Source organism: Vipera ursinii (genome assembly GCF_947247035.1).
Source record: "Vipera ursinii genome assembly, chromosome: 7".
NCBI lineage: Eukaryota > Metazoa > Chordata > Lepidosauria > Squamata > Viperidae > Vipera > Vipera ursinii.
This window is the reverse complement of record NC_139521.1, coordinates 27,789,385-27,805,513: the sequence shown is the minus strand read 5'-3', so window position 1 is coordinate 27,805,513 and position 16,129 is coordinate 27,789,385. Positions and strand designations below refer to the sequence as shown.

Below are 16,129 nucleotides of genomic sequence, written 5' to 3'. Positions count from 1 at the left end.
ATATATGTACTTAGCTCACATAAAATTCAGCTTTCCTCAATCTATTGTCCTCCAGATTGATAAAACTACAATTCCAGTCTGTTTATGTGGGCATCATGTTGAAAGAGATTGCAGTAAAACTTAATGTTGGCAAAGAACTGCTAAAGTAATATAAAAAATGGATATGCAAGGTAGATAGATGATAGATAGATAGATAGATAGATAGATAGATGATAGATAGATAGATAGATAGATAGATAGATAGATAGATAGATAGATAGATAGATAGAATCACAAACAACTGATAGTGAATAAAGGACTGCCTTGAATGTCTGAGTTCTATAGATTTGCCTGATTCTTCCAACAAGTGCTGGTTGTGCTTTGCTGACAATAATACTAAATATCCAGTTGTATGATTATTTTGAAAGATTATCATATTGCTCTGAATAAACTCTGATATGACAATTGTGTTTTGTTGATATATGCCATTGCTATGTGTTTTTGTGTTGGGTGTTTTATGGACTCAATCTCATTCTTTAGCGTAAATGACTTAATAGTTTTTAGTGATTAGAATCTATTCATCATATTTTGCTATTCATAAGTGAAAACCTATAAATGATTCATTGTTATGATAAAATTGGTATCAACTAGAGAAATGTATTTTTAAAATAAATTCTAATACTAACATTCAAGCCTCATTAACAATGAATTCTATTAATTGCAGGATTGACATTTTCAAATATGTGATCTATGGAGTAGCAGCTGCCTTCTTTGTTTATGGCATTTTGTTGATGGTGGAAGGATTTTTTACAACTGGTGCCATCAAGGATCTCTATGGAGATTTCAAAATCACCACTTGCGGCAGATGTGTCAGTGCCTGGGTATGTTAGTATGACACTCTTGATTGCATAGCTGTCATAATATACTAACTTGAGCAGGGTCGACATGCTTAATTTAATTCATTGTCTATAGACTCAAAGTCTATCTCTCAGAATGTATGTCTACTAAAATAGTCTTCATTTAATCAAAATTTCAAGTGCAAAGTTATAATCAATTGCTCTTTGAAATTGTGATATTTTATCAATTATCAAAAATATTTATTACTAACACATTATTTTGTTACCGAAGAAATTTTACACATTTGATACCTTTAACTATATATCGTAGTTCTCTTTTAACCAGTCTAGGGGCTTGCTGGCTAGAAAATCCAATCTGTTCAATATATGAGTTTTTAGCTGAAGTACCTTGACCATACGCTTAGCAGTTTTGCTCATAATGTATACCTTACAGGGCAGGATGGAATAGGAAAATGTGTGATTCAGGTCCCAGTGGGCTTAGATATTTCAAATCTTCTTCTACTTGTGCCATATCCATTATCGGACGTTGGTGATCATGTTGGCAATCCAAATAGGGATATTAAATATCTAAGCCTAAAAGAGACATAGAAATGATAGTCAAACAAAATATGAGCAATACCTTCAGTGACTAGGGCACCACATATACAGATCCTCTCATGATATAGCAAGTGGCGAGGGTGCCCATGTTTGACATGCAATCCCACAACTCAAATCTTCTTGAATAAGCCCTTCTTAAGATTTGTGTCAAACTCATTGGCAGATATTTTTTGACTTGGAAAATAGTTTTGTCCTTAGCCAATTTAAAGATTTATTTTTTTTGCTAATAACTCCCTATCTGTTTGTGTACTGATATCTAGGACTCTGCTTAAAAATGTTCTTTGGAGGATTGGTGAGAATAAATACCGTACTGCATGGAAAATCCATACTGTGAAGTAACTTTAGTAAGCTGGCTTATTCAAGAGGTGGATTGAGCCATGCTTATCTGTTCCACTAAAAAAAATTGAGTCCATTTAATAGGTATATCTAATACTAATGCAAGAACCTCTGTTAAATTAAATAATGAAAAATAACCACAGTGTGTGTGGTCTTAATTATGGTAATTATGCTATCTGAGGAGACAAACATACTGCAATTGCTAGAAAAACATCAGATTCCAGGCACTATTTTCTCTTTTGGGGATATATATTAACTGAGCAAGATATTTACAATACATTTATAATAATTTATATCTGATTTTGACAAGCATGGAAAGCCGTAAATGTGGCTTTAATTTTAAAAAGTAGCTCAAAAAGAAAGAATTTCTTTCCATTTTCTTTCCATTTCATTCCATTTTTGGTACGAATATCACATTAATTCAGTTGGCTAATAAAAACATTATGTCAGTCTTTCAAATTTAATCTGATAATAAACACCCGTTTTTATCATGCAGTTTCTGTACCTCATGTAAGTTTCCTGAGGTATTATTTTTCATTTCATATTCAGAACATATATTGACAAATATATTCTACTTTATCTTTACTTTAGCTTATGTTTTTGGTTCTTATCTTTGAGAAGCTCAGAATTGAGTAATTGTTTAACAGAATCCTTTCATTGTTCATAGTGTCTGTTTCAGAAAAAAGTGAAATTTACAGTTGTTATTTTTAGTACCATTCGTGATAACTAGTCTCTCAATAAATTGATTTTACCATTGAATTAATTCTTGTTTTTTGTAGTAATTTTGCAGACACTATTAATCATTAATGAGATAGCAGTGTTACCATTAAGATTCTATTCTATTAGCTACAAAACATCTTCCTTTGAGCCACTCACACCAATTTAATAATTTGATGCATTTAGTACTTGTACTTCATGAGTTTTGTTATCCTATATATTTATACCTCTGCACATTCAGAAAAGTACAGATACATTTTCCTGCAACTATTAATTCCCTTGGGAGAGATGGGTGATCTAGAAACATGAAATAGAAATAAATAAGAATAAATTATCTATTTGTCCTGAATCTCACATATTTAACTTAACTGATGGACATACTGATCCTAGAATAATTAATTTCTGTTGAATTGAATTTTCTGACTTGGACTTTCTAAAATGATTTATTTCTTTTTCTGGTCAGAAGCATTCACAGTTTTAGAATTTTTGCAAGTATATAAGGTATATCGAATCCTTGGAAATCCTTGGAAAATTATGATTTAAAAAAAACCAGTAGCAACATGAATATCAGCTAACTCAGGGGTCCCCAACCTTTGCAGCTTGGAGGCCTGGTTGGGGGGGAGAGAAGAACCAGGCTGTGTGAGAGGTGGGCGGGTGCACATGTGTGCCCATGCAGCTCAACTCACGCATGCAGGTGCACCGGCGCCCAGGAGCTTGCGCACACATTTTGACTGCAAGTTGAGCTGGCCACACATGCTCGTGTGTGCCGGCCCACTGCTTGGGCAAGTTGAGCTGCAGGCACACATGTGCATGATCTGCCTCTCACATGGACCGGTTCTGAATAGGCCACGGTCTGGGGGTTGGGGACCCTTGAGCTAACTCATAGGTTATGACCCCTTTATGTAAGAAGAATATGGGTAGCCTAGAAGAATTGTAACTAATGTATAATAATTTTAGAATTTTAATAATACTACAGCTGTCTGTATATAAATATGATGGTATATGAAAAAAATAGAAAACAAATATTTCATATGTAGGTGAAAAAATGGTATCGCTATTTCTATTTTTATAATGCATAATTTTTATTTTTTTTATGTAAGAGTGAAAGGATACAATATACTGTGAATAAAATAAAATAAAAACATTCTGGTAAAAGGGAAAAACATGGCTTTGATTACATAATGTATATTATAGAATCAAAATTGACAACATTGTAATGTTCAGCATAATTTGAAAAAAAATAGTATTAAGCTCATATCAACAACCATATTCCTTCCACATTTAAAACATCTTTAGAAGAGCTGCTTTATTATGTTAAATATTATTATATCCTATGATTAGTGTGTCTTTTTTTCTGCATTATGTTATTTGAGAGATTTAGAATATCCAGAATATAGCAGACAACTTTTAAAATATTTTTAGGTTAAGATGCCGATATTCCTTATTTATATTATTTCAAAAATTATGTAAATACTCTAAAGCTATTTTCCATTTTGGAATTTTAACCTACTTTTGCATGAAGACTTGCTTAGCCTGATGGATGATCTCCACTAGATAGTGTTTAGTGTGACCACCCCCGATTCATACTTCTGCATGCTTCATTAGCTTTTGATAACACTGACCATGGTATCTTCTTCAAATGACTGAAGAAAATAAGGGTGCCTCTTCTACTTCCAGTTTAAGTATTATCATTAGAAAATATAAGGATTGTTTGCTCAGTTTCTAGGAATGATCCTGGAAGAAAATCCTGGAAGGCTCCACCTTATCTCCTGTGTTATTTAATATTTATATGAAACCACTGAATGAGGGGTCATGTGTAGGGTTAGAACTAATTGTCACAAGTACAGTGATGAGATTAGAAGTAGAAACCGAACTGATGATTCTGGGGGATTAGGAGCATATGTATGAACAGAGCCGTTTTTCTCCTTAAGGATGAGGTCCAAATTTAGGGTGACTGTTAGATCCAGAATTTATTCTGGGTAGCCATATATAACTGAAGTGAAAAGAATCTTATAACTGACTGCATTAGATTGACCTTGATAAAGAGTATTGGTTGACAACACCTCATAATTTGCCTCAACTTAATGTACATCGTTGTGAAGCAATTATCCTTATAATTTACAAAAACCAAACCTTCCTGTTTTGGTGAGTGCTGACAGAGAATGTTGTGAAGAGAGCATTGCCTTGCAACTGCTTTGTCTTTCAACTTTACCAAGTGCATTCACCAAGGCCAAATCAACTTTGAAAGGTGCTTCAGGAAATGTCTGAGGTAAGTATTTTCATGAGAGCCTGAGTTTTTCAGATTTGGCAAGTGTTTCTCATAAATGTTGAAAGAAGCGTGTCTATTTTGAAAAAAAAAAAAACTCTGACAGTATTGGAGACTTCTGGCATTGACAAATGCTAATGGATGAGACCTCTTCATGGATTACTGCCTTGTCGTGGCAAAGGGGCTTGTGTAATTCAATGAAGCTATGAGCTATGCCGTGCAGGGCCACCCAAGACAGACAGGTCATAGCAGAGAGTTCTGACAAAATGTGATCCACTGGAGAAGAAAATGGCAACACACTACAGGATCTTTGCCATGAAAACCCAATGGACAGTAACAAAAGGCAAAACGATATGATGCTGGAAGATGAGCCCCTCAGGTCGGAAGGTGTCCAATATGCTACTGGGGAACAGCAGAGTGGTAGTACTAGTAGTGCCAGAAAGAATGAAGTGACTGGGCCAAAGCCGAAAGGATGCTCAGCTGTGGATGTATCTGGTGGTGAAAGGAAAGTCCGATGCTGTAAAGATTTTTTCTCCATAGGAACCTGAAATGTAAGATCCATGAATCAAGGCAAGCTGGAGGTGGTCAAACAAGAGATGACGACTGAACATCGACATCTTAGGAATCAGTGAACGAAAATGGACAGGAATGGGTGAATTTAATTCAGATGACCATCAGGTATACTACTGCAGGCACGAATCCTTCAGAAGAAATGGAGTAGCCTTCATAGTCAATAAAAGAGTAGGAAAAGCAATACTGGGATACAATCCCAAAAATGGCAGAATGATCTCAGTTCGAATCCAAGGCAAACCATTCAGTATCACAGTAGTCCAAGTCTATGCCCCAACCACCGGTGCTGAAGAGGATGAAATTGACCAGTTCGATGTATCCCTACAGCACCTTATAGAACTAACCAAAAAATGATGTCCTTATCATCATGGGGGATTGGAATGCTAAAGTAGGAAGCCAAAAGATAACCAGAATAACAGGCAAGTTTGGTCTTGGAGTACAAAATGAAGCAGGGCACAGGCTGATAGAATTTTGTCAAGAGATTATGATGGTCATAGCAAACACTCTTTTCCAACAACCCAAGAGATGGCTCTACACATGGACATCACCAGACGGTCAACACAGAAATCAGATTGACTATGTGCTCTGCAGCCAAAGATGGAGAAGCTCTATACAGTCAGTTAAAAAAAGACCAGGAGCTGACTGTGGCTCAGACCATGAGCTTCTCGTTGAAAAGTTTAGACTTAAATTGAAGAAAGTAGGGAAAAGCACTAGGCCACTCAGGTATGAATTAAATCATATCCCTGTTGAATATACAGTAGAGGTGACAAATAGATTTAAGGAATTAGATCTGATAGACAGAGTGTCTGAAGAACTATGGATGGAGGTTCGCAACATTGTACAAGAGGTAGCAACTAAAACCATCCCAAAGAAAAAGAAATGCAAGAAAGCAAAATGGCTATCTGAGGAAGCTTTGCAAATAGCTGAGGAAAGGAGGGAAGCAAAAGGCAAGGGAGAAAAAGAAAGACACGCCCAATTGAATGCAGAATTCCAGAGAATAGCTAGAAGAGATAAGAATGCCTTCTTAAATGAACAGTGCAAAGAAATAGAAGAAACCAATATAATAGGGAGGACCAGAGATCTTTTCAAGAAAATTGGAGAGATGAAGGGAACGTTTCATGCAAAAATGGGCATGATAAAGGACCAAAACGGCAGGGACCTAACAGAGGCAGAAGAGATTAAGAAGAGGTGGCAAAATTACACAGAAGAACTATACAAGAATGAGCTTGACATCCCTGATAATCACAATGAGGTGGTCACTGACCTTGAGCTAGACATTCTAGAATGTGAAGTGAAATGGGCCTTAGGAAAGTTGAGCAACAACAAAGCTAGTGGAGGTGACAGTATTCCAGCTAAGCCATTCAAAATCTTAAAAGATGGTGCAGTAAAAGTGCTACACTCAATTTGCCAGCAAATTTGGAAAACTCAACAGTGGCCACAGGATTGGAAAAGATCAGTTTACATTCCAATTCCAAAGAAAGGCAGTGCCAAAGAATGTTCAAACTATTGCACCATTGCACTCATTTCACATGCTAGTAAAGTTATGTTTAAAATCCTGCAAGCTAGACTTCAGCAGTATGTGGATCAAGAACTGCCAGAAGTACAGGCAAGATTTCGAAGAGGCAGAGGAACTAGAGATCAAATTGCCAACATATGCTGGATCATGGAGAAAGCTAGGGAGTTCCAGAAAAACATCTATTTCTGCTTCATTGACTATGCTAAAGCCTTTGATTGTGTGGATCACAACAAACTGTGGCAAGTTCTTAAAGAGATGGGAGTACCAGACCATCTTATTTGTCTCTTGAGAAAACTATATGCGGGTCAAGAAGCAACAGTGAGAACTGGACACGGAACCACTGATTGGTTCAAAATTGGGAAAGGAGTCCAGCAAGGCTGTATACTGTCATCCTGCCTATTTAACTTATATGCAGAGCACATCATGAGAAAGGCAGGGCTAGATGAATCAAAAGTTGGAATTAAGATTGCCGGGAGAAATATCAACAACCTAAGATATGCAGATGATACCACTCTAATGGCAGAAAGTGAAGAAGAACTAAAGAGCCTCTTGTTGCGGGTGAAGAAGGAGAGTGCAAAAGTTGGGTTGAAACTTAACATAAAGAAAACCAAGATCATGGCATCCCGCCCTCTCAATTCCTGGCAAATACATGGGGAAGAAATGGAGGTAGTAACAGATTTTATTTTCCTGGGCTCCAAGAACGCTGCAGATGGGGACTGTAGCCAAGAAATTAAAAGACGCTTGCTCCTGGGGAGGAAAGCAATTGCAAATCTAGACAGCACACTAAAAAACAGAGACATCACCCTGTCAATAAAAGTGCGTATAGTCAAGGCTATGGTCTTCCCAGTTGCACTGTATGACAGTGAATGTTGGACCATAAGAAAGGCTGAGCACCAAAGAATTGAGGCCTTTGAACTATGGTGCTGGAGAAGACTCCTGCGAGTCCCTTGGACTGCAAGACGATCAAATCGGTCAGTCCTAGAGGAGATCAATCCTGACTGCTCTTTAGAAGGCCAGATCCTGAAGTTGAAACTCAAATACTTTGGCCACCTAATGAGAAGGAAGGACTCACTGGAGAAAAGCCTAATGCTGGGAAAGATCGAGGGCAATAGAAGAAGGGGATGACAGAGAATGAGGTGGCTGGATGGAGTCACTGAAGCAGTAGGCGTGAGCTTAAGTGGACTCCAGAAGATGGTAGAGGACAGGAAGGCCTGGAGGAATGTTGTCCATAGGGTCGCGATGGGTCGGACATGGCTTCGCAGCTAACAACAACAACTGGATGAGAATTTTATGAAGAATGTGTTGTTTTCCAATTGTTCTCAGCCCTTTTTACTTTTAGAGCTGACACAGGATTTTTTCTGCTAGTGATCCAGCATCATAAGCTAAAATGATCCTATCTTTTGTTTTTGTTGCATGTCATTGGAAAAGCCTATTTACTTGAGTTCCTCCCAGTATTATCCTTGTGCAGGAGCTTTTTCCTATTCCAGTCCTGAAGAAGATGTTGAAATGGTTATGTTTTTTAATATATTACTTATTGATTGAAGGTAGAACACATTGTATGTAGATGCTTTGAGGGCTTAGTATCAGGTCAGAAGTGGACTCTGAACTAATCAGAATTAAGTTGGTTCTTGTACTAAATTGATATTTTTTTCGTTCTTCAACTTTTTTCTTTTCTTGCATTTCTTGCTTTTTCTTTTTCTTTGCTTTTTCTTCCCCCCCTACTTTATACTAGTTTTTGTTAGTTTTTAATCTTAGTTTGTTTTAAAAAATAATTATTATATTTAAAAAAGAAATATATATATATGTGTCCTCCCCTCATTTAGCAATGTTCAGTACCGTTTAGAAGGTTGGGAGCTGTAGGCATAATTTTGTAATAGTTGTCTAATGTCAGTTCCACTTGTAGCAGGGAGAGCTCTAGCCTAAATGTGTTCTGTGTGGATCACCACAGGGTTTGACTCCCTTTCCATTCCTGTTTAACATCTATTTGGAACCTTTGGGTGAGGTTAACTCTTGGCATCCAATGGAAATCACCATATCCTATCATCAGTATGCCTTCTTAGCTAAATAAGTGATGTCTTTTATTTGTAGTCTGTATTCTCAGATTTTAAAATGAGTTTTGTTTTCACCTACTTTCTGCAGTGAACGTGTCTAAATTTGGGAAAGATGTCTTATCTATTTGCATTATGCTGTGGTTTCATGGAGCTCTTAAACAGAAATGATAGAAGAAGGCTAAGACAGAAAATTCAATCTTTTTTAAATGAGAAGTTCATTTACTTTTTTATTTTAATTAAGCTTCCAAGGCAACTTCCTAATTGTATTAAATCCTGATGAAGGTAATCTATATCACATGTCACACTGAGTTGAAGTTTAGGGTAATTTTAGGTAATTGTTCTTTTTCTGTTACTAGAATAGGATACAGGATCTCTGCCTACTACTGTATATTCAACTATTAAAAGAGCAATTGCCTGGGCTACATAAACAACTTTATGAGCTGTGATAGAGAAAGCACAATGCATATCAGCTCCCAGCCTCATTGTGACAAAAGAAGTATACAAGGTGGAGTTTGGGCACAGCATTATTTTTAATATATTCATCTGTTGTGTAACAGTTTATTATCAGTCTTTCAACTGGAAATCTGCCTGAAGCAAATAAATTAATAACCTACTGGCTCACCTTTGTCATTGTTGTGTCAGTATGGAAAAAGGATAGTTAGAGAAGAAAGGAAAACATACAGAAAAATAGCAAGAATTGAAATGTAGTTCATGCTTTTAATAAAATGAGAGCTAAAATTGAGCAGTGCAGACTTGTTGTTCTACTTGTGGATATGCCTTGACCTTTCCCAACAGGATTGAGGGAGGATTGCTGAAATGACTTGAGTATATTTTTCTGGAAAGTAAATGAAATATTTAATTCAGCCCATTGTGGGTTTCAATGGCTGGTTCTTCTGCTCCATGCATTCTGTGATCCTGTAAGAATTTGTTTAAAAAAGGTTCTGATTATTTAAACTGTTATTATTTCAGGTGAGGTGAGTGCATCACCTACATATGGGAAACTGTTTACTACTATTGGAAGGAAAATAGGGGATTGGGGAATTACAGATATCAACAGTGTTCATTTACAACAAAGGGAGAAGAATGGCAGGCGTATGTATCAATTGCAAAAGTTATACAGTAATGCTTACCAGCTTGAGGTGCAATCTCTTGATTCTCCAGCTACTTTAGTGGATTTGATTTAAAAACCCCAAAATAAAATATAAAAGAAATATATTAATGTCTATAAGATTGCATTTATTTTATGAGAGCAGTGTGTGTAAGATGGAGTGTTCTTATGAAATTGGCTTTTTGTACCACTTAAATGTCTTCATGCAGTTTGAAAGATGTAGCCCCATACCAGAGACCCAATTCTGTCTCACATCACCCTATGTGGGGTTTAAATATTGATGACTTCAATGTAACCTATTGTCGAGCAAAATAATATAGAGAGGGCAGTTATTGATATAGGAGTGGCTATGATCATTTCCTTATGCAATTAAAGTGACTGGGATAGAATACTTTGTCCAGGTTTCAAGTTAATGTAAACTTCTATCACTGACAGAGCATAAATACTGTGTCTATATTGTATTTCTAAGTCATTTCAAATTCTTTCAATGGATTAAATATTAAACATTAAAACTTTAAAAAAATTGCCTTAAAGAAGAAAAATAATGAATCAATAAAATCCAATGACTAAATAGATAGAAACAGAAGTTACTATTCCATTTTATAGCATATTTTGTATTTGTCAGAGCTACTACTAATCAATCCCATAGGGAGAAAGCAGAACTATTTAATTCGTTTTTTGCATCTGTCTTTACACAAAGGGAAAAAACAGTCCAACCTACCCAAACCAGTGCCATAAAAAACAGAATAGAAACACAAGTTAAGATAGGCAAGAAAATGGTAAGTGAGCACCTGTCCAGCCTAGACGTGTTCAAATCACCAGGACCAGACGGATTACACCCCAAAGTTCTCAAGGAACTGGCAGACGTGATCTCAGAACCACTGAACTATATTTTTCAAAGTTCCTGGAGCACTGGGGAATTACCAGAGGACTGGAAAAGAGCTGATGTAGTTCCCATCTTCAAAAAAGGGAAAAAAATAGATCCAGGAAACTACAGACCTATCAGCCTGACCTCAATACCTGGGAAGATTCTGGAAAAGATAATCAAACAACAAATCAGTGAACACCTTGATGCAAACAAAGTCATCACTAAAAGTCAACATGGGTTTGTCAAAAACAGATCATGCCAGACAAATCTTATTACATTCTTTGACCAAGTGACAAAACTAGTGGACCAGAGGAATGCTGTAGATATAATTTACTTGGACTTCAGTAAGGCATTTAATAAAGTAGATCACAACCTACTACTTGATAAGATAGAAAAAATGTGGTTTAGATAGCATTACCACCAGATGGATTCGTAGCTGGCTGACAGGCCGTACTCAGCGTGTGGTCCTCAATGGAACTGTATCTACATGGAAGGAAGTGTGTAGTGGGGTGCCCCAGGGCTCTGTTCTGGGCCCAGTGCTCTTCAACATCTTCATCAATGATTTCGATGAGGGGATAGATGGGGAACTCATCAAATTTGCAGACGACACCAAGCTGGCAGGAATAGCCAACACTCCAGAAGATAGGCTTAAGATACAGAAGGATCTGGACAGACTCGAACACTGGGCACTATCTAACAAAATGAAATTCAATGGTGAAAAAAGTAAGGTTCTATATTTAGGCAGGAAAAATCAAATGCATAGGTATAGTATAGGTGGTACTTTACTCAATAGTAGAAACTGTGAGAGGGATCTCGGAGTCTTAGTAGACAATCACTTAAATATGAGCCAGCAGTGTGCTGCAGCTGCCAAAAAAGCCAATACAGTGCTAGGCTGCATTAACAGAGGGATAGAATCAAGATCAAGTGAAGTACTAATGCCACTTTACAATGCTTTGGTAAGGCCACACCTGGAATACTGCATCCAGTTTTGGTCACCACGATGTAAAAAAGATGTCGAGACTCTAGAAAGGGTACAGAGAAGAGCAACAAAGATGATTATGGGGCTGGAGGCTAAAACATATAGGGAACGGTTGCTGGAATTGGGTATGTGTAGTTTAACGAAGAGAAGGGTGAGGGCTGACATGATAGCAGTGTTCCAATATCTCAGGGGCTACCACAAAGAAGAGGGAGTCAAACTATTCTCCAAAGCACCTGAAAGCAGGACAAGAAGCAACGGATGGAAACTAGTCAAGGAGAGAAGCAACCTAGAACTAAGGAGAAACTTCCTGACAGTTAGAACAATTAACCAGTGGAACAACCTGCCTCCAGAGGTGGTGAATGCTCCAACACTGGAGGTTTTTAAGAAGAGACTGGACAGCCATTTGCCTGAAATGGTATAAGGTTTCCTGCCTGAGCAGGGGGTTGGACTAGATGACCTCCAAGGTCCCTTCCAACTTTATTATTATTATTATTATTATTATTATTATTATTATTATTATTATTATTATTATTATTATTATTATTATTATTATTACTATTATTATTATTACTATTATTATTATTATTAAACTGTGGAAGCCTAAATATAGGATTAAATTACTTTAGTGATTAATATATGCAGTTTGTCTTGAGCCTTTTTTCGGTCTCATAAGAAATTAATTGTTTATGCCAATTGTAAGAGATAAATATTTTGTTCTATGGCAAATATTACTTTTCTTCTCTGCAGGTTTTAACACTTGCCAGATTTTATCTTATTTGTTCATATTTGTTACAGTTTATCATGCTGACTTATATCTTCATGTTGGCCTGGCTGGGAGTTACAGCCTTCACCTCTCTGCCTGTTTACATGTATTTCAACCTGTGGACCATTTGTAAAAACACCACCCTTGTGGAAGGAGCAAATTTCTGCTTGGATCTTCGTCAGTTTGGTAAACAATTAAAATATTGATTAATTATATCAATAAAATATTAATTAAAAGGCATGTTTGCTGTTTGAAATCTTGGATGTATACAAATATTATTCTAAATCTATCATTCTCCTCTGGAGTAAATTTCTGCACCAATGTAGGTCTTTATTAGCAACAGGCTTTTGATTTTGCTCTCCTTGGCTATTTTGATCCTGGTTTTAAACTAATAATATTGTTTTATTGCATATCAAATTGGATGGATCTGTTTAGTTTTGTTTAATTTCAACTCCTTTCTATCCTTATCATTTATGGGTAAGAGCGCTTTTGGCTGGTAAGGTAGGTAAAGGTAAAGGTTCCCTCGCACATGCATGCTAGTCGTTTCCGACTCTAGGGGCCGGTGCTCATCTCCGTTTCAAAGCCAAAGAGCCAGCACTTCTCCAAGGACGTCTCCGTGGTCATGTGGCCGGCATGACTAGACGCCAAAGGTGCATGGAACGCTGTTACCTTCCCACCGCAGTGGTCCCTATTTTTCTACTTGCATTTTTACGTGCTTTCGAACTGCTAGGTTGGCAGAAGCTGGGATGAGTAACAGGCGCTCACTCTGCTACACGGCACTCGGGATTCGACCTGCCAAACTGCCGACCTTCAGATCGACAAGCTCAGCGTCCTAACCCACTGAGCCACCGCGTCCCTTTTTGGCTGGTACACAGAGTAATTGATTGATTTCTAGAATTTATTGAATATCTTTTTCTACCACATGTGGTAAAAAGGAGAATATTTGTAGCTGAGGGGTTGTTGGTGCTCTCAGTCAAACTCAGGGAGCAGCGAAGAACTTTTTCCTGTCATCTTTTGATTTTTTACAAAAATGATTTACCAAATTTATATAGCTTTCCATGTAATAGAGATGACTCTGATTTCTTATTTTTACTGGTTTCTTTAAAATCTTAAACTGGTTTTAGTTTTGATAATTCTGTATTTTGGTCTATTTATACTTGTGCAGGTAGTCCTTGAGTTATGAGTGTAATGGAGCCTGCCCATTCTGTGCTGCCACCATGTGGCTGTTTTGGGAAATTATACATTATGCTAATTTTGGTCAGCCAAACCCCTCCTACCCTATGACATATTTCCTCCTTCTCCTGATTATGTGCTTTACACCCCTCCCCTTTCTGGGATGGACTTCCTCCTCCTTCTTCCCTGGGGACTCTCCTCCTCCATAACCGGCAGACACACGTGCTCCTCCATGACCAGCAGACACCTGTGTAGACATTGAGTCGTTACTGTCTTTTGACTTTGGAATATCGTCCATACATCATCTGTTTACACCTTATCTGCTGTAATCTCATCTGCATGCAAATAAAGGTATTCCTGGATGATCAAGGTATTTCATGAGTTCTGCTATCTGGAAAGAATTGTTAATAGTGATAACAACTGCTTATATAGACCAGCACAGGGGTCTTAACAAAGGGATCAATCACAATACAGCAGTTTGATCCAGAATAGTCAAAAGACAGTAATGACTCAGTGTCTGCACAGGTGTCTGCTGGTCATGGAGGAGCATGTGTCTCTGCCAGTTATGGAGGAGGAGAGTCCCCAGGGACGCAGAAGGAGGAAGTCCATCCCAGAAAGGGGAGGGGTGTACGGCACATGATCAGGAGAAGGAGGAAATATGTCATAGGGTAGGAGAGGTTTGGCTGACCAAAATTAGCATAATGTATAATTTCCCAAAACAGCCATGTGGTGGCAGCACACATTCCACTCGTAACTCGAAAACTCGTAGACTGAATCTTGTGCCTTGAACAAGATCACTCCCTTGCTCGTTAAAATGCACACGGCTCATTAAGTGAACATGAGGTATCTCAGGGTGGGGAAGGCCATGGAGGGCTTAGTGAAGGAACAGGCTCCCAAGGCCTCCCCGACCCACTAAGATACCTTAAGCTTCCCCCTCCCTTCCTGCCACACCAGACTCACCTGGAAAAGAGCCATCTCCTCTCTGCCGCGGTTCCTGCTGCTGCCTGGATCTGAGACTGGGGGATGCTTCCAGAGCCACCTGTGGCCCAATTCATGTTCTGGAGGCCCCCCAGATCTGAGGCTGGGAAATGGTTCCACAGCTCCCTGTGGCCCCATGCAGGCTCCAGAAACCTTTTCCAGGCTGTTGCCACCTGGATCTGAAGCCAGGGAATGCTTTTGCATCCCCCCACACAGACTGATCCAGGCTCTGGAGGCCTTTTTCAGGCTGCTGCCAACTGGAACTGAGGCCAGAGAATGCTTCTGCAGTCCCCCACGGCCAGAACTGGGCTTCGGATGCCTTTTCCAGGCTGCTGCAACCCAGAAATATGATCTGGGCAGCAGCAGCCTTGAAAAGGACTCCAGAGCCTGGATAGGGCTGCAGGGGACCCCAGAAGTGTCCCCTGGCCTCAGATCCCAGTGGCAGCAGCTTGGAAAAGGCCTCCAATGCCCCAATCCAGCTTCCAGATGCACGTGGAAACACCCCACAGCTTTGGTTCCATTCTCTGTTGCAGAGAACAGAGGCCTAAAGTACCATGAGATCATGCAGATCAGTAGTGTGAGATTTTGCCCCACTGATCTTGCATGATCTTGCGTTACTTTAGGCCTCCATTCTCTGTGAACACACTGAAGGCCTGGAACAGCCAAGAAAGCGAAGGATCTCAATCTTCGCAGGGTGAGTATTGAAGGCCTGGTGCCTATGGAGACCCAGGCCGGGGGTGGGAAGGGAGGGAATAACTAGGGTGAATGTTGCAGAGCCACTGTGGTTGCTCATAAGGGAGAATGACTGCCGTGGTGCTGCATTATTCGTAATTTTGGGACTTGCTTGTAAGCACTAGGGGGTGCTCATCACGTAACTTTAAACTAACGTTAAGTGAATGCTTGTAACTCGGGGATTACCTGTAATTGCTTTTATTATTATTGAATTTTAATTTCATTCATTTTCTTGTTTAAAAAATACTTAACATTACAGTGTGGCAGCCAAAAATATTATGAAGGAATATATAATTGACTTTTTCAAGACCATATTATGAGTTACAACTTGTGAAAGCAGAAAACAGTGATATTTTTGTACAAAAATTTTATAGAGCCAGTAAATCTCCTGATTCCTAAAACAAGGTTATTCTTTAAATTGCTTTTAAATGTCATGTTATCAATTAATTGGATTTTCTTATACATAAAGCTATGTTTAAGTTTATTGTTAATTTCACTAATGAATGTGTGATAAATATGCATTAAAAGTCACTGACTGTTTCATCTATACCAGGAATTGTAACAATTGGAGAAGAAAAAAAGATTTGTACAGCATCTGAAAATTTCCTCAGGATGTGTGAATCTACTGAGGTAAACAAA

The 16,129-nt window shown here is 38.3% G+C and overlaps 1 protein-coding gene across 1 annotated transcript in view; it reads left to right on the top strand.

Annotated features, from left to right (window-relative positions):
- Positions 1-16,129, top strand: part of GPM6A (glycoprotein M6A) — a gene marked incomplete at its 5' end in the record, with an annotated part of 136,204 nt that overhangs the window by 113,263 nt on the left and 6,812 nt on the right. The window contains 3 exons of the mRNA XM_083367305.1: positions 704-860; positions 12,640-12,793; positions 16,044-16,120. Of these exons, the coding sequence (XP_083223431.1) occupies positions 704-860; positions 12,640-12,793; positions 16,044-16,120 (388 nt within the window). The remainder of the gene's footprint in view (positions 1-703; positions 861-12,639; positions 12,794-16,043; positions 16,121-16,129) is intronic.